Source organism: Crocodylus porosus, unplaced genomic scaffold, assembly GCF_001723895.1.
Source record: "Crocodylus porosus isolate Cpor-Errol unplaced genomic scaffold, CroPor_comp1, whole genome shotgun sequence".
NCBI classification, from domain to species: domain Eukaryota; kingdom Metazoa; phylum Chordata; order Crocodylia; family Crocodylidae; genus Crocodylus; species Crocodylus porosus.
This window is the reverse complement of record NW_017728923.1, coordinates 2066-21012: the sequence shown is the minus strand read 5'-3', so window position 1 is coordinate 21012 and position 18947 is coordinate 2066. Positions and strand designations below refer to the sequence as shown.

Sequence of the window (18947 nt, the reverse complement as noted above, 5' to 3'; positions counted from 1 at the left end):
AGGGACTTTGTAAGGTTGGAGGGGGGTGGAATTTGTGAAGGTGTGGGGGGCTGTGGGGTATATGGGGTTGGGGTGGAGCCTGGGGAGGGGGGTTCCTGCATATCCTGGAAGGATGTGGGGTATTGTGGCCTGGGAGTGAAGGGCAGACAGACATACATACAGATGCACACACAAACACCACCCAGCAGGTAAGAGTATGGGAGTTAAAGGGGTGGGAGTGGGGTAGATTGAGGCCCCCACAGTAAGGGAAGGAGTGGGGCAGGGGGAAATGGAGCCCCTGGGCTAGGGTGGGTCAATGGGACAGAGTTGCAGCTGGCTCGTCCAGGGGTGCAGTGGGGGGTGGGGCTGCTCCTGCTGCTGTGTGCATCCCTGGGGGGGGTGTCCCCCCCCGATTTTGTGCACAGCGTGGAGGTGGGCTCTTCATCCTGCTGTCATTGTCCCAGGAGCTACATGATGTCACGATGTTGAAAGCCTAATTTTATATACACATACACACAGCAAAATGGCAGAGCACATCACAAGATCCTGCATTTCTGGCTTTCCAAAGATTCTCAGTGAGGCAGGAAGGTTGGATGAAAGTCTGGGTTACCTGCAAAAGAACCATTTTTTCTCTGCATGAAATAAATTTCTATTTACTAAAAGTTCAAGTTTCAAACAGTTGCATAGAAATTAAGTTTTATTCAAGTCTTAAATCACCTTCTGAAAGTAAGAAATAGCAAAATAATTCAGACTGACCTCTTTAGGTGTAGCACAAAAATTCTGTGTTCTTTGCTTCTTTGAAGTTGCAATAAAATCATCAAAGTGCATAAAAAATTGGAATATTTAGGCTCTGATGTACTGTAACCCCATCTTGCAGCAATTAATGGCACATTAAAGGCTAATTATTCTCCTCAAGAGGAAGCAAATTTTACATGGGTTTTTTTTTTTTTTTTTTTTTTAAACAAACCCTCTCATCTTAAACTCACTTTTCCATTGAAATAACTGATCTCCATCTGAGAGATCTGCAGCTTAAGACATATCTAGTGCTCCTCAGTCATAGCTAGCTAGCAAACTTCTTCATTCAGGAAATGAAACATAGCTTTTTGCAGTTACAGGTAAAGGCTGACGTTGAACTTCAGAAGAATGGAGTGAAATCACATGTTCAGGGCCTGGCTCAGTTTGCACTACAGTTCTGTGTCAAGAGTGGTATCTAATGCAATTGTTCCAACTACGGCATGGGGATGTGACACTTTTCCTTCTAAGGAACACATTCTTCACTTCTGGTGTAACATGTGAGCAGGCTACGATGTTCTTCAACTACGGGGTCACTTCAGATTCTCAGAGCAGACTGGGCTCTACACTGAGAATGAAGAGGAGTTATGATCCTCTGTTGGCTTTAGATCTTGGGATTGACACACAAGGTATGTCCTGTTTGGGATCTAGTAAGATCCTGTTGTAAACATAATTCATCCATTGTTTTTGAAGATGTAAAGAGCCCTACAATAGTATCAGACAATTTCTACCATTGGCAAAGAAAAAGCACTTCCCTCCCAAGCCAGAGGTGAGTACGTGGTGCAGCATACTTTTGCTTTGAACCCATGGGTGTGCAACAACTGGCCAACGAGAAGAGCTGCTGGATTATACTGCATATTGCACTGAGAGCAACTTTTCTTTTTTTTTTTTTTAAAAGCATTTTTACCAGTGTTTTATTTAATAAATCAGCATCAGCTTGACTGACAGAAGTAGCCTGCTGCCAGTTGCCAGACCTGTAGAAAACCACCTTTAAAAAAAGGCTTTCAACTAACCTATAACAGCCAGGCACTTCTGGTGCAATATGCAATCCATACAATCACACGGAGAAGGGGCAACAGCAAGGAGAGAAGTTTTGGTAGAGAACAGTCTCTGTCCAGCTTATCACCTGCCTCAGTGTCCCTCAGTTACTATAATGCATTTCTCTGATCTCCACCATCAAGTGGCAGTTGCTGCTGTGTTCCTTTTTCTCAGTTGTGAGCAAGGAGACTTGAGGGTGGAGGTGGGAGAAAATGATCAGCTTTCTGATCAGGAAAGGCAAGAAGGAAGGGCATTGCCTGAGGTATTCACAGGGTTGTGAGCAGCACGTCTTGTCCCTTCTTGCTGTCCTGAGTATCTTATCTGCATTTGATTACAGGCTTAAGCAGCCCTCAGACCATTGTTCATGCTGAGAGACTGTGCCATCTGTCGGACAAATAGCAGGAATCTTTTCCTGCCTGTAACTCTAAAGGAGTGGTATGGCTTCTGGTTGGCTTTGATCCTGAGCGTCTTCCTCCCTGTATGTCTCGCAAGAGGCAGGAGTGTACGTGTGACTGGATTCTCCATTCATTTCCTTCAGTGGATAGTACATATAGTCACCACTTTCTTGTGTCTTCTCTGAGCTGCGTTTGAAAACAAGCCTCAGGTATCCCACAGCACTGATCCCAAGAAGCAGAGCTAAGATAGAGGTGATAAAGATCCATGTTCTACTGCCAAAGGGAAGAAAAGAGACAGAGCTCTAATACTTCAGTAATATGCAAAGGATTTCACACGTGTCTTTTAGCAGTGGTCTTTGTAGCCTCTCTCTCTCTCTGCAATAGATCTCCAGGCAGCAGGGGGAAGTTATCAAAGGGAAATGCTGCACTTAATGAAAAGCATTATCTTTTCTAAAATGACTGGTGCACTTAAGGCTGCTGCAAACCAAAGGTGTTAGATTTTTTGCAACAGAGGAACAGAGAGCACTTGAAGAGGCTTTCTCCTGCTCTCAGCAGCCAGAGCTGAATGGCTATTTTTAGCTCTCTGAAATGCTAGGGAATGAAAGGCACTAACTGTGCTGGCCTGACAATAGCTGTTTAGCCAGCCTTGTCTCTCCTCACCAGTAATACAAAACCAGTGCAATGCTGCAGCCCTACTGAATCCTGTAATTATATAACCCTACCCTTCCTTGCAGTTAAGCGGCCTGTGAGCTAAAAGGGAAGTGCAACAATGCAGGGCCAAATTGGCAAAAACTAGGCTGAGCACAGCTAATCCACTGCTGACACTGACCCTTTGGCTCCTTCCCAAGTGTCTATCTCTTTACTCAAGCTTCATGCAGCTGCTTAAAGAGCTAGTGTATTTGGCAGATATTCTGTTCATTCTCTTCTGAACTGGAAAATTTGAATCTGGACATAGAGGAAGTTGACTGCCTGGTGCTCTAATGCCAACAATCAGATTAATGTAGCTTTTAACTAAATTTTGTAGTGCATTACAATGGCATGGATAGGGAGTCCTACTTCAGCCATGCTAGAAGTGAGCAGCTCTTTTTTTTGCAATGACAGAGGCTATTATAACTAGGCTCACAGCTTGAGGTTGGGTTCTTGCTTCATCTTAAATACTCCTCCTCCAAGTATATTATTTACAGGCCCAGCTGTGGTTGTGCGTCTGACTGGGCAGGAGTGGGAAGTCATCTCAGTACAGAGATCTACCTGGGGTTTGAGGCTGCTTGCCATGTGCACATATGACAGCTAAGCTCAAAGACCCTGAGCCTTGTGAACAGGCAGTGACTGCCTGGTTTCATCCTGCCTGGGAGCTCAGAGTTAGGACTGTAGTGCTGGCTTATAGTTGGTTTGACCCTTGTTTCCACGGAGCAGTTAGGAGCATTAGCTCACAGCCAACCACGTCTGCTGCTCTCAGTTTGGGGTTTGCTCTGTCCAGATAGCAAACTGTGAGCCAACTTCATTGCAAAGCTTTATTATGACCAATCTGACAGCTGAGCCCTGACAGCAAGTGCACACACAAGGCAAGTACCGAAGAGGGAAATTTTCACCCTCCATTGCTGTTCTTCCCTGTTATGCCACAGGAGGCAAACATGGGCATTGTGCGATGGGCTGGGGACAGGTACCACAAGCGCATTCATATCTATATATAAGCAAACTACCACACTTACTCTGTGAGAAGGGATTTCTCTGCCACTGACATCTGGGAAGCCAGACACTGACCGGCTGGAAGACAAGAGGGCAGGTGAAGGAGATTAAATTGGTAAGAAGCTGCCTCACCCTAAATGAGCCTGCCCCAAGAGAACACAAAGGCATTTAGTGAAGGGGATGGCAGCTTGGATCATGAGCCAAATGAGTTAATAATTGTGCAAGTGAGACAAGGACTGGTTTACGGGATCACATCTGTGCCAGACTAAAGGTAACATACCACATATCAGAAAGAAGGGTGGCCAAGCCAGAGCTGAACATACCTCTGGATAACTGGTTCTGCAGTGTAGACGGATAAGTAATATTGCAGCTGCCAGTCTCCTGGTCACAAGGGCACTTATGTTCACACTCACAAATCTTCTGGCAGTTTGGTCCGTACTGGCCAATGGGGCACTCTGGGAAAATAGTTAAATCATTACTAAGAAATTCTGGGGTTTCTATGTTCAGCACAACACCACCTAATTCAACCATACAAGTCCCAGTAACCATTCCAGCCAGGTGTCAAGAAACAAAGAGCACCTCAGTTTAGGAAAAGCTTAAAATTGATTTCATTTCTCAAGTGCTGTGTCATTCTCTTATTGAGGTATTTTCATGGTCTTCAGCACCATGGCACCTTAATTTAAAAAAGGCTTCTTTTCTCAGCACCCCGTGTAACTGAAGGGGCACTGAGGCACAAAGAGGCCAAAGGCTTGGTTTTTAAAATAATTTTGCTTCATGAAGAAGCAGACACGCACCCAGTGGGATTTTCAGAAGTACCAAAATGCCTAACTTCTGTTTCCAAATCAATGGGAGTTGGGTGCGTGGGTCCTAAGAGGTCACACACAAGGACTGTGAAAGAACAGGGTCTCAAGTGCTGATTTGGTGCCCCACTGACTCCACCATCCTGCCCCTCTGCCTTGCTTTCTCTCGCAGCCTTGACAAAGCAGTTTAGAGTTCACTAAAAAGACAAGAGAGATCAGATCTGTTTAGCATTCCTGTAACAAAACAATACTAAACTACCCCAAAAAACCCTAATCCCAGTGTGGAACTTGCTGTGGCAGCATATTTAGGCAGAGTTCAATGAGACTCACAATAGCAGTAGTGTTATGCAACGTAGTATCAAATTACGTCTATCAAAGCTAGATGCCATGGAAGTACTGAAGGGAGGGAAAGCAAGGCTTCACGGAAGCTGCTTAGTGATCATCTGCTGCAGCCAGGGTTGTACCATAGGCAGAGCACAGAGCAGGTCCTGAAGTTAAGGTTGTGCATGTATTACTGCTTACAGCTTTGGCAGAGTTAGAACCTACAGGCTGAAATTTGGCCCATTTGTCTAAGAGCAAGTTTTGTGGGAAAGGAGAACACAAAGATCAAGAGCCATCTATCCAGCAAAAGAAGAAAACTGTCCCGTGTTTTAAACAGCACTGTGCAGGCCTGCACGCACTTGGCTCTGACCCAGAGTCTGCATGTGGCCAGACTGAGCTCTGAAGGTCTAAGGGCACATCCGCTTTTGGCTGAGAAAAGTGTCTCAGCACAGGATATATAAAGCCCCTCAGATGCTACATGCTCCTGTTCATTGCAGACTTCACCTTGCTCACAGAGGGCTCCGTGGTAGCCTGCCGGGCAGGTACAGGATCCGTGCACTGGGTCACACTCTCCGCCGTTATGACAGAGGCACCTCTGGGCACAGCCATCCCCGTAGAAGCGACTGGCACAAGCTGCAGAGAGAAGTGCAGACACATCATGGTTTTATTGCTGGTTGCTTAAATTTACTATGCAAGAATGCAGAGAGGTACCTCCCCTAACTGGCCAAGAATTACTGACTCACAACGCAGCAGCAGCCCAGGTAAGCCAGCCTGCTGCTGAGGGCCTTGCAAAGAGGAAAAAAACTGGGCTAGTGCCCTGTGCTAGGGGGCATACCTTGTCTTGCCAGGGTTTCAGTGGGGGAGCAGAGGATGCCAGGGGAGAGGAAGAGAGAGGGGTTTGGCTCTGCCCTTTATGCCTCCACTTGTCACTGAGAAGGAGTAGGTGAGAAGTCTGGACAGGCTTCTGTTCTTGTTTTCTGCTTCCCCATCACTGTCCTCATGGGTTTGGGGATCTATTCACAATAAGCATATTCCCTTTCCCCACAGCTGCAGCCTCAGGCAGGCAGCTTACTCCCATAGCATATCACGCAGTCCCCTCACTGGCTGTTAAGAACAAGACTGTGATAACAGGCAGGAATTACCTTCACTGCAGTTGCTGCCTATCCAGCCAGCATCACACAGGCATCCCGCTGCATGAGAAGGAACCACAAATCAGGCATCACAAACAGACTGAGAGGCGAGGGGTAGCTTGAGGCTAAGAAGCCAGCACTGGTTGTAAGCTCTAACATGCTTTCATTTCAGATCACCCTGTGTGGGGCACACACAACCAAAGGGCCTTCCCCAGGATACAAACCCAAGGGAATCCAGAACCCAGAAGCCTCTCAGATGCAAACTCTTGCAGGACAGTGGCCCTCAAACTGTCAACAAGGAAACCACTTCCATCGCACATATCTTCCAGAAGTGACACCTGCTGAGTGCTGCCCATTCCAGCGTGTTAAGAGAATGATTCTGAACTAACAAGAAAGAAAGTCTACCCCCTACTTCTCTTGCAGTGATCACAGCCAATCTACCTTAGCTTGCAGTGATCACAGCCAATGAAGCTGCCCAGGCAAGAAGGGAGAGCACATGGGTGCAAGGTAAGGTAACTCAGCACTTGAATCCAGGACAATTCATTAAACCTCCCTATTACACAGTGTTTTTTTCATCAGATCTGAAAACCCTTTGCTAAGGAAGTCAGTATCATGATCCTCAGGGGGAAACTAGCATACTGACCTTCCAGCCAGTCTGGGGCAGAGCCAGAATCCAGGTCTGCTGAGACCCATGCACTGGGCTATGCTTCTTGAAGGTAGGCTGTTTTAACCTTCTCTTTACTACTGCCTCTTAGAGGGATGAGCAGATTCCATGAGCCCAGAAGGCAAGGCAAGTGTCAACACACACAGCCTGCGCCCACCCACCAGAGACGGGAAGTAAACCAGCTGAGCTCATTTGTGGCAGATACTATAAAAAAGGTTGGCTCCTAGAAGCTGAGAAGCAATTTTCTTTGGGAAAAGATTGTGAAGTGAAGAGCTGGAGAGGCTACTTGCATGCAGTCATGCCCTTGACTTTATAGTTTGGAAAGGACCACAATGGACATGTACTATTAGACTGCCTGATGACAAAAAGAATAGAGCTCACTGGGAAGTTGTGGGCTTTTAACCACTGAGACTCTGGTGACTCTTAACCAGCAAGGCTCTGCTCAGGTGTTTCATTGAGGCAGGAGTGGTTCATGGAAATGGGTGTTGGTTTGGAGCTGAGGCTTGTACAATATGATGCTAATCGGGGTCATTTCATCCCTATCTGATGTGTCAGATGTGACCTACAGCAAGACAATGGCTTTTTTGTGGCTCACTTGCAGCATGTAGAGCTGATTTTGTGGGCCCTTCCTGGTAGTCCTGCACCTTGTTGCTTGATTGGTGGAGGATGCCTTCACTCAGGTATGGCACTACTGCTTTTTTTGCCCCGCTGCTTGCTCCTGATTGGCAGAGGGCGCCTTCACTAAATCTGTATCACTACTGCTTTTTGCTGTTGATGTTGACTTCGCAGGAAATTGTGGCCAATGCTGGTTTACCTGGCAATTGCGGACAATGCTGTTTTTCAGAGTTTCAGCAAAATCATGATTTGAGTAGGTCTCTACTTATTATTCTTCTATCCCAATGACCAGGCCAGTATCATCAGAAAGAATGCCTAAAACAGCTACCCCTACCTTCCTTATGACAAAATACTAGTGTAACACATTACAATATGCCCATCAGCTATGATGATCTGCCTGAGCAATGATAGCTTACACTCAGTACAGATGCCATGCAGGCTGCAGTTGGAAGGGCCGCAGTCCAAGAGGCTGCAGTTAGGTCCTCTCCAGAAGTTTCCAATGCACTGGCACTCTCCCAGTACGCAGTGCCCGTGGCCGTTGCAGTCTGGGGGCTCGCAGGTAGGCTCATGGATGCACATGACAGTTGAGACATCCCGAGGGCAACGCCACATGCCATTGAAGGAACTGAGGACAGAAAACAGTTTCCATGAGGAAGACCAGGAGTGTGAGGGCTCTGTCTCTCAAACTGTGTAAAAGGGGACTAGGAAAATGTTTATTTTAATTATGTTTAATAACTGTATCCTTCATTTAGTTCCTCTTTAGCTATTTTCCTGAAGAAATTCTCAGTAGTTGGTAACCACTAAACACGCTGATTTTCAATTAAATACAATACTTGCACAAACCTATTTTGTACTATTCAGGAGGACATGTGCTACCTATACATAGTTATAAATAACCATACAGTTAAACATGCATTTTTTAACTCCTAATTTGAGTTAACCAACACTTGGGCAGACCTAAGAGTCAATTAAATATACAAAGCCAGTGCTGTAAAATCATTATAAGAGCATATTAATTGCACCAGATCTTTTTTCTATGTAAGGTTGTTATCAAAATGTTTAATGCAAAACTCTGGAGTATTTTCTTCAATAAGTGAATAGAGCTGATTGCTCTAGACCATGACCACGTTCTTCTAAACTTCAGAACTCCGAGATAGTTTTTGTTATCTGACTTGTCCGCTAGTTTTACTTCTAGAATGCAAAAAGTTACCAGCCTTTCTGGCTTCTCAACTGCCAGATCCACCACTCTACATGAATGGTAGGGCTGTGCAAAGCTTTGGGTGCTGATTTGATTCAGAGGAGACTTGGCCCGATTCAGTGACCAAATCTCTGAATCCAAATTGAATCGGGGAATCGATTAAAAGGTCTGAATTCATTCAAAGCTCTCCGAATCGATCTGGAAAAGATTCGGAGAGCTTCAGTGATTTGGGCAGTCCCCGCCAAATGCACCAGGAAGCTGGACCTAGACTCCAAGGTGGTAAGTAGGGGGTGGGGGAGAGGGGACTGGAGGAGGGTCAAGGGGACCATGGGGGAACCCCTGCCAGGCCCCATCCCCTGCCTACTTCCCCAGCCCTCCCAACCCCTATCTGTTCCCCCAGCCCCACAATGGCTGCCCTGCCTGGTCCAGCTTCAGGTGCTTTAAAATAAAGCCCCCACTCACCGGCTGCTGCCCAATGGGGGGGGGTGATCCCTGCTGCCCCCCACTGCATGGGGGCTCTGTCATGAGCGCCCCAACCCCAGCCTGTTCTCCCAGCCCTGCCCCCCACCCCATGGCTGCCCCACCTACCCTAGCTCCGGCCCTTTAAGGAAAAAAAAACCGCAATCCCAAAGTCTCTGGCTCCTGTAGTGGCCTCAGGGCTTCAGGGGCTCATGCAGAGCCACCAACAAGGCATGGGGCTGTGGGGGCAGTGAGGATTGCAGCCCCGCTGCCAGGCAGGATCCAGTGAGCCCAAGTTGTTTTTTTTGTTTTTGTTTTGTTTTTAAAGGGGCAGAGCAGCTCCTGACGACCCCCCACATGCAGCATGGGGCAGTGGGGGGCAGCGGGGATTGCCCCCCCGCCTGGTAGCAGCAAGTGAGTCAGAGCTTTTTTCCCCCCCCGCCAAAGAGTGGGGAACTGGGGTGGGCAGGGGGCGGGGCCTGTGTGATTCAGAGATTTGGCTGATTTGGTAGCAGCCAAATCTCCAAATCAGATTTGACCGAATTGATTCAGGGCAGTGATTCGAATCACTGAATCGTATCACTGTCTCCCAAATTGGCCGAACCTGAATCTGAAGCGTATACTAGCCACTTTGTACAGGCCTACTAACCGGTCAATCAATAGAGCTAGGAGAATGAATTGAAACCTCCATGAAAAATTTTTGCACCTACCTAAAAGGCTGCTGCTGTCAAAGCCTCATTCAGACACTAAAGCAAACTGGTTCCATGTATGGCCAATGATTTCATTAGCTCAGGGGGTTGACTTAAAAAAAAATTAGCAGCAAAATCCAAACCGGTTTGAATATGTTTGTTTGTACTGTTCTGAGTGACTTCAGTACTTTATAATAAGGGGTGGCTTTAAATCAGGCTGTCATAATTTCTAATCTCAAAAATTAGTGTTCATTCTCCACTTCTAAATTTCTTGTTGATCCCTTCTGGCCTTAAGAAGGGTGGGGGGATGAGGACACAAAAGCTGTATAGAGACTAGGAGAAACTAAAAGAAAATGTGGATAAGCCTCTGATGTCTCTTGTAACTTGTAGAATATCACGTCTGAGTCTTACATCGGCCTTGATGCATCAGCTTTGTTCAATAGTAACCTAAGGTAGCTAGGTTTAATACCAGATTGCTGAGCAGATGGGGAGGTCTCCAAGAGATATTCCCTATAACTTGGCACTCAGCTTACCTGCTTTGGAAACAGCAAGACGGTGGGGGCCCCCACTAGGATTCAAAGAGATGTTACTTGGCAGTCTAGCTACTGCATGCTTGATATCAGTTCTGGTATATTATACCTAAACAGCAAGGTACTTCTGTGCAGTCTCTGCACAGTTCTCAAGAGTTCTCAAGTCCAAAAGCAATGCTGACCCTGCATTAGTATACACAGATGCTAGGGATCAAATTCATCTCTGCTAAGCAGGTGGAAACCCTAGGAAACCAAATCTAGTCATGCTAGGATTTAATTTGGCCCCATCTCCCCAGAATTATTCCCACAAAGCTCTTGCCTAGCCAGATAAGAGCTCCTTGGGTGCTGGACTGGGAATCTGAGGTTTCCTTGCCAACTTCTGTCACCTGGCACTTACCAGTGATCCGAAGGGTAACTCGCAAGGGTTCCATTCAGGACCAGTGTGGCTGAGCCCCCACCATCCAGATTAACAGCATTGATGATGCCCTGCTGCTTTAGGAAGTCTGCCATTTCCCAGAGACTGAGGCTGCAGAAACAAACCAGACTCGTGTCCAAGGAAGCAGAGGCCAATTCCGCAGCACCACTGCGGGTGCTCTGAGAACAGGAGGAGGGAGGGAAGAAGAGGGATGGAGTTCTCAAGCTGGATTTGTGAAACACCTCAGTTAGTTTCAACTTAGTCACTTTCTGAATCAGGGCTATCTGATTGTCAGCCCATAGCAGAATGAGGCCTGCAATGGGTTCATCTGTGTCCTCTAGGCACTCATCCAGCTGCCACTTCCCTTACGGTTTTGGCTGCAACAGTAGCCAGGGCCTATGGGCTCCCCCTCTGTCTGCCAGCTGCCACTTCCTGCCCTGACCCTAGGGGGTGGGCAGTGTGGTGCAATGTAGGAAGTTGAGGGTGAGTTAGGGCCGTACATGAGATGCTGTGTCGCTGTAGTTTGTCACTATGGCAAAGTGGTGTTGGCGGGCCCAAACCAGGATGCCAACGCTACATCACTAGCGACGAGCTACCTCATTATAGTGCGTTGCTACAGTGAAATAGCTGCTAAAAACAATCGTGCACTGCTGCGATGGTGCAGTAATGGCTGTTACTGCACTGTCATTTAGTACTTCCTAAAGCAAGTACTGTGCCATAGGGAGCATGTGTAGATGTGCCCAGTGGGGCAGGAAAGTTGGGCAAGAATTCAGGCCATGCAGGGCATGAGGGCGGGGGTGCGCCCATGACGGTGTGAACTGTAGCAAGGGGGATGGAAGGAATTGGACTTGCACAATGGGCACAAGTGGTGGCAGGTGGCCCGTATGGTACTTGTGGACTCAGCAGCTCCTAGCGATGCCAAATGTATAGAAGCCAAGCAGCTATACTCAGATTTTTTTGCATTGCTTTAGCTATGCCAGTGGAAACATCCAGTTTAGGAATCCTATACTATGGAAAACTGCCCTGAGGCCTCCTGATACAGATTTGTTCTCACATATGGAACGAACACCAGGGGCCTGCACCTAGCCTGGCTCTTGGATACTGACAGCCCACATCCATTCTGCATGTCAGAATAATTTTAAAAACCTCAGTCCATGCAGATCGGGCCTTTGCCTGAAAGCTGTGGTGAGCAGCAGAATGCAGTTTGCTTGTGTCTCTCACAGGCAAAAGACATCCTTAATTATAGTAGAAGGTAACTGTGGTAGGGAGGGAGCCTGTAATTGTGGTACAGCAGGGGGCCTGAAATTAACCTCTTTCATCAATTAATTCTATTTCAAGTTGACAGCACTCCCTTAATTTTCAATAACACAGAGAAGAGCCAAACTCCCACCTTATGCTAAGCCTGAGAGTGCTACCATGGCTGAGTTAAGCAGAAATATTACACACTTTTTGGTTTTTTCATCCCAAAGTCTTGAATTAATAGTCTGGGACAAAAGCTTGCATCTCCTCTCTGACTTCCAGGACAAATCAAGTTTAAACTGTGTTTCTGATGCATCTGTGAACCGTTTCCATATGTTTACTGTTGGAATGGCCTTCGGACAGGTCAAAAATAGGTCCAATCTACTCCCATTGGAAGTAACAGCATTACCAGCAGTGACCCAAATCCCAACAACTTCCAGGGTGCAAGATCAAGCCTTTAAATACACTGGTACATGCACCAGGAGTTTGTTCAAGAAAGAGCGCGTAGCCTTACCCTCTGGCATCAGTCTGTCCATCCACGTGAACCAAAATCAGCTGCCCCTGACTGTCATGCCCCACAGCTGTCCTGGCAGATATTACATTGATAAACTTGTCAAAGTTGCCTGTGGGAGACAGCACACAATATGCAAACCAGGTGCTTGAAGAAGTCAGACTTAATCTAGAAAATAACTCTCTCTATAAGAGACTGACCAGGAGGCTGCACAGGAACTTTCCCCTTCCCACCTCACACAGATCAGACTTTAAGCACTGAAGCAAAAGCAAAAGCAAGCAAGTTCAGTGCAGTCTTAGTCCACTTGCCGGTCAGTGAGCAGGAGGCTGTAGCTTTGAATCACTACCTGTGGTCTGAGTCTTGTCGCACTCTGCTGTCTTGCTCTGATTGATGTACACCTCTCCGTTTCTCAAGAGCCAGACCACCCCGCTCACTAGCTGTATGAATGGGTTCACTGGATCCAAGACATCCTCCTCAGAAAGGTAACTAGAAGAGAGGACAGGGAGGTTGCACAGCACCTTGCAAAGTGTGTTACCCTTATTTGTAGGGCGTAGTAGATATGCTGGAAGGTGAGGCTAAGATTCAGAGAGACTTTGAATATAAATCAGAGGACTGGACCAAAAGAAACAGCATGAGATTCACTAAGGACAAGTGCAAACTCCTATACTTAGGACAGAACAATCCCACGCAGTGGTACAGGCTGGGGGCTGACTGGCTAAATAGTAACTGCAGAAAAGGACCTGGGGGTTACAGTGGACAATGAGCCAAGTGTGTCCTTGTTGCAAAGAAGGCTAAACAGCATATTGGGCTGCATTAGTAGGAGCACTGCCACCAGATTGAGGGAAGTGATCAGTCCTTTCTATTCAGCACCAGTGAGGCCACATGTGGAGTACTGTGCCCAGTTTTGGGGCCCCCACTACAGAAAGGATGTGGACAAACTGGAGAGAGTCCAGCAGAGGGCAACAAAAATGGCTCAGGGGCTGAGGCACATAACTTATGAAGAGACTTGGAAGGAACTGGGCTTATTTAGTCTGCAGAGAAGCCTGAGGGGGCATTTGACAGCAGCCTTCAACTACCTGAAGGGGGGTTCTAAAGAGGATGGAGCTAGACCGCTTTTAGTGATGGCAGATGACAGAACAAGGAGCAATGGTCTCAAGCTGCGGTAAGGGAAGTTTAGGTCAGATATTAGGAAAAACTCTCACAAGGAGGGTAGTAAAGCACTGGAACAGGTTACCCAGAGAAGCTGTGGAACCTCCTTGGGCCTTTTTAAGACCTTGGCTAAGATGATCTAATTAGTGGTGGTCCTGCTTTGAGCAGTTGGTTGGACTAAATGACCTCCTGAGGTCCCTTTGAAACCTAATGTTCTATGATTCTCTACCCATTAGTGATGCCAGACTAATACTTTGCTTACATTAGGAAGTCTGTGTTACTTCTGCTGACGGCATACTGAAGTAGGGGTGGCTAAATTGGTGCTGATAGCAGCTTGACCACATTCATGCACACTAGACCAAGCTACTTCCTGCACCACTTCAGAACAAATGTCCGGGTTTTCTGTGAGGGGCAACAGAATGGGCAGGGGCAGGGCACCCGCATGTCACTGCCACCCCGCCCCTGTGACAGACGTCCTCTTCTTTGGACCAGGAAATATGGTAACCCTGTACTGTGTTGATATGTCCTGTGCATCTTGCAACCCCTGCCCACTTAAAAGTTGGACAGACCTGTTCTAATTGTCCCATTGCCAACTTAAATTGTAGGTCCATGAATGAAGACTATAATGCAGGGGTTAGGAACTCTGCTTTTCTGGAACTTATACAAAAATAAGCTACCAGCATAGATATAACTAAACTGCAAAAAACACCCAGAAGTGGCTAAAGTGGGAAGCTGGAAGTGGGGCAAACAGTAGAACAGGCCAGTCTCAGTAGGCACAGCTTTTCAGCTGAAGAAGGTGACAGTCTTAGCCAGTTTTTTTCAGCAGTCACCCTTTGGGACTTAGCTCAGAAACAGTGGTGAATGGTTCCCAGAAGGAAACATTTCCACTGTCCTGTGCACAGGGGCTGTGGTTGTGGGTCCTTGAAACAAACTCTCAGTAAAGAGTCTGGTTAGGTCTGTGTGAAACCGGAGCTACTTAAGGGTGTGGTGCTGTGCCAAAGGAAGGGGGAGGAGAGCACTGATGGAGCTTGCTTTCCAACTGGGCTGTGTCTATTCAGCTTCTACATCTCCCCATCCTGCCTCGAGGCATTGTATGGTTTGGCAAGCAACTCAGGCATCAGACAAGTTCCTGTCAGCCAGCTTCTGGGTTGCCCTTCTATCTCCTTTCTCAGCCCTGAGAAACCCCATCCACCCGAGCTGTTCAGATGCATTTTAGGAGGAGTAGGCCAAGTGACCTGTTATTTTTTCTCTTCCCTCGCTTATTCAGAGTTACAGTGGCCTTGAGGGTGAGAATCTGGTTTGCTCAGATGCTTCGTGAGATATGGTGCAAGTAGGTAGAGGGTGTTTGTGAACCTGCAGACAGGGTTGTGTTGGCAAATGAGCTGATGATCTGTGTGGGAAGGTGAAGGGGAGCCCCACAAGACGAGCAGTGCTATGATTCACCAGAAGCGCTGTGCTCGATTTCAACCTGGCTGTGTGGGCAGATCTACTAGAACATGGCAAGTCGCCTTCTAATGTTAGAACCATAACTGAGTACAGGCAGTCCTTGACTTACAACACTTTGAGTTACAATGTTTCACACTTACAATGTCTCAACTTTCTGACTTCAGTTTCAAGTTTACAACCCTTGATCTGATGCAACACCATGCCAGTGAACAAGTTCGCTGTGTCGCACATCCCCCTGGAGAACGTCTGTCCAAACTTCCTTGGACACTTTCTTTAAGAAAGCAGACAAGACTCCAGAAAAACCTGCAACTAAGACTCCTGAAAAGACTCCAGCCAAGAGTCTTTCAAAAAGTCCAGCAAAGTCACCTCAAAGAAGTCCTTCCAAATCAATATTATCACTATTTACAATATAAATACATTAATGTAGCTATATTACTCATCTGTAATTGATCAAGTAAACAATTCTGGGGTATTTTTGGTGAAAATAGGGTATTGGGCCTTGGTTCAGGAATGAAGCCCCCATTTATAACATTGTTTCTTATGAGAAAATTGGTTCCAAGTTACGCTTCGACTTAAGACGTGGTTTTCAGGAACCAGTTGTGTCATAAGTCCAAGGACTGCCTGTACTGCCCAAGTGTCTGACTCAAGTGGACTTGCAGGTTTCACAGGGAAATGCAAGGAGGTCTGCCCCGAGGGGTCAGCGTGTCTGAAGTTTAACACCCCGGCACCTTATCTTTTTTCTATGCATTTGCCTGGCTTTTGGAAAGAGATTCATTGTAGATACAATGCTAAGGTCTATACCAGGGAAAAATGCTGTAAAAATGCTTGTGCATTGATTGAATGCAGTAGATTATACTGGAAAAGTGCCTAAGAAATCTCTTATGCCCTACTATGCCTTGAAATGAGCATAGAGGACTGTGAATGGTGTACTGAAACACACTGGATAAAATGCTAAATTACTAGCTTGTGCGGCACTCACTGTAACAGGCATGATGAAGAGCCCGCGTTGGTGAAATAACTAGGCTGGCCCAATGTACCACTTAGGTCAGAGGCCCATTCAAGGCCTATTTCATAGATGTGGGAAGTGGAGGGCCTGCAAGAGCCTGTGGGGGGGATGACACGGGGACAAGATGGACAGACAGTAAAGCTGTGGAACAAACCACCTTTGCTGGAGGCTTTCACTGGCGGCCTGGATAAGCACTGGGCAGTGATGACTCAGGCGCAGTATTCTTTCACTCATGCCGCGGTTGGACCAAATGATTCCTAATGTCCCTTGCAACCCTGTGATTCTATGACTATGTGGGGGGAGGGAGATGTTTGGTACTAACTGCAGCCCTGTTGTAGTTCTTGAATCAGGTCCTGTTGGAGACACGTGTATGTTTGTGTTTGTTGGGTCAAAGGAAGGAGAAGGAGGAAGTGTTGCTAAGGCAAGAGGAGAACATGGGTGACCCGAGTATGGCATAATGACATGTGGAACCAAGAGAAGGAACTGTGACTTGCACTAACCTTGTATTGTGTGGCACAGGGAGCACAGACTGACCCAAGATTTGGGAAGACCATTCTATTCTTATCCTTGACTATCTTCATGGCAAATGAGATGCGTCGTGTGCAAGAAACAGCACCAGTCCACCTCTTTATGAAGAATTGTCTAATATGAAGCTTCAAGTCCTTCACTGACAAAGACTAACCAAGTCTCACAAGGGTCCATAGAGGTCCCTTATCACTAGACTAAAGATGGGGCACTGAGTGCATTATCCCTGCCCCACCAGAATGCTCAGTAAATTAAGCGCCTGACTTTCAGAGGAGCTGAACGCTTAAGACTGCAGTTGTGGCTAGGCAGCAACTCCTAAAGTTCAGGCCTTATGTGAATTGCCCAAGATAACCCAGGGAGTCCAGAGCTGACAAGGGTGATTAATGTTGCTTGCTCAGTAAGCTCTTACTGCTATACTTCCTTCCAAGAGGAAGAGAAAATATCAGGGACTGAGTAAACAGGTCCACCCTATTATTACAGTGGGAGTTCTAATACCTGAAATTACCATGGAAGAGTGTAGAAGTGAACTTCTAGGAGAACTCTTCTGCCACAGTATTACTGTTGGCTCTTTTGGGAAGAGACACTTCTTCAGGAAAGCTGTCTAAGGTCTTACCCGAATACCAAGGTGCCATCCTTTCTGATGCCAAACTGTGCATTCTGCAAACCTCCAGCATTCTTCACCAGCCTCCCATCACTCACAACATTCCCGAGGCATTCTCCAGTGTCCATATTGAAGTAGCCACCATTCTGAGCCACGAGACACTGGCCATGCCTTGCAGTCTCTTCCACAGTGGCCCTCCATCTGGTACTGCAACCTCCTACACCACCGGGTTCTAACACAGAGAATGTTCTCAGGGGATTCCTCACAAAAGTGAAGTGGCCATACACCTTCCTTTGCTTCCTGTCCTTTGGAGGGATGTCAGAAACAAACATTCTTGTGGTAGCCACTGGCAGTCCTGTACTTCTGTCACTGGGCCAGGCTTCATGTGTTACATTGCCATGCACAACAGCTTGACAGTCTCTGACATGCCTGTGAGAGTGCTGTGGGCCATGCCGGGAAGGAGGATATGGCAGCAGCAAGTCATCATTTAATGAAATCCTGAAAGAACAGATTGGTGAGATTTTTGTTTGAAGCAAGTCCTCCTTCAGTCAGCGATCAGCCTAGCCTGTCCGAGGTTCTTGCATCACCCTCCGCCCCCCCTGGCTGACTAGCTGAGCACCTCTCATGTTTATCTGCACAAAGCCCTGCAAAGGCATGTGCAATCCATTTATGCCACCCTTACTAAAATAAGGCACAGAGGGATAAAGATGTAATGTCTGTACACATGAATGGTGCTGCTTATGTCTGCATGGTTAATGTGACAAAGGCCCCACTCAACACAAACGCATCCATACCAATATAAAAGTGCTTTGCCATATTTTGCTTTAGCAAAGCAAAACAAGTTACACTGGCATAAAGTGCTTTCTACCAATACACTCATATCTAACCTAGAGCAAGACTACCTAGGGGTGGGTAAATGCACGTGTTTTAGTTGGCAGCCATTGGTACAATGGGAATGTATCTGGCAGCCATTGGTACAATGGGAATTTATCTAAAACCTTTTCCCAAAACATTAGTGACAAGATCTGCATTAGATTAAATGGGGGAAAACCCAATGGATCATGTGAGCAAAGATCAGGAAAGCCCAGGATCAAAGGGTTTGCTGGACTGCTGAAGTGCTGCTGTCATGCTACAAGTCTTCACAGCCCCTACAGTCTGCATGCCCTGACACAGCCCGGATAAGACACCACAGATCCACCTTAATGTGAGTGATTAGGTCTTCTAACATCTAAACTAGCCTTCCCCTTAAAGACAAAAGGCAATACCCGCCACACAGCTCCTCTCTTCTGGGGCTAGCATATGTGAGTTCAAGTTGTCCAATTATATTAAAAAGACAAATCACGAGGGGCTGCAGAACAGGAACATGTAACCACGAGTCCTTGAGAGAACGTTTGCCTCAAGGAAACCCCAGTCAAGGCAGCAGCAAATAGAGATGGCCAGAAGAGCTGTACCGGGAGCTGCTACCAGCTCACTAGGAAGCAGCCCTGCCCTGCCGCAAGGGGGGCCGGCCCAGGGGCCTGCCATGAGGTTGGCTGTTCCTGACAAGCGGGGGGGAGGTGGGCTCAGCCTCCTCTTCTGCGCCGCCGCCGCCCTGCCCCGCGCGGCCGCCAGTCCGCCCTGCCCGGACCCTGGCGGGCGGCGGGGCCCGGGCCAGGACCCCGCTCAAAGGCGGAGCAAGCGGCTGTGAGCGAGGCGGGGCCAGGCCCCCATCCCCAGCACAGCGGGGGCGGCCGTGGACGGCGGGCGGGGGCGCTGACTC

At 47.4% G+C, this 18947-nt stretch overlaps 1 protein-coding gene across 1 annotated transcript; it reads right to left on the bottom strand.

Annotated features, from left to right (window-relative positions):
* Positions 1-642: 642 nt before the first annotated feature.
* On the bottom strand, positions 643-17736 carry NAGPA (N-acetylglucosamine-1-phosphodiester alpha-N-acetylglucosaminidase; the record flags this gene model as incomplete). The annotated part of the gene is made up of 11 exons (XM_019540153.1): positions 643-964; positions 1114-2477; positions 3914-3968; positions 4214-4345; positions 5516-5644; positions 6154-6201; positions 7837-8045; positions 10694-10822; positions 12465-12573; positions 12808-12947; positions 17201-17736. Coding segments are annotated over 10 exons (1731 nt in total), but the record flags the coding sequence as incomplete, so codon positions are not given.
* Between the last annotated feature and the right edge of the window lie 1211 nt (positions 17737-18947).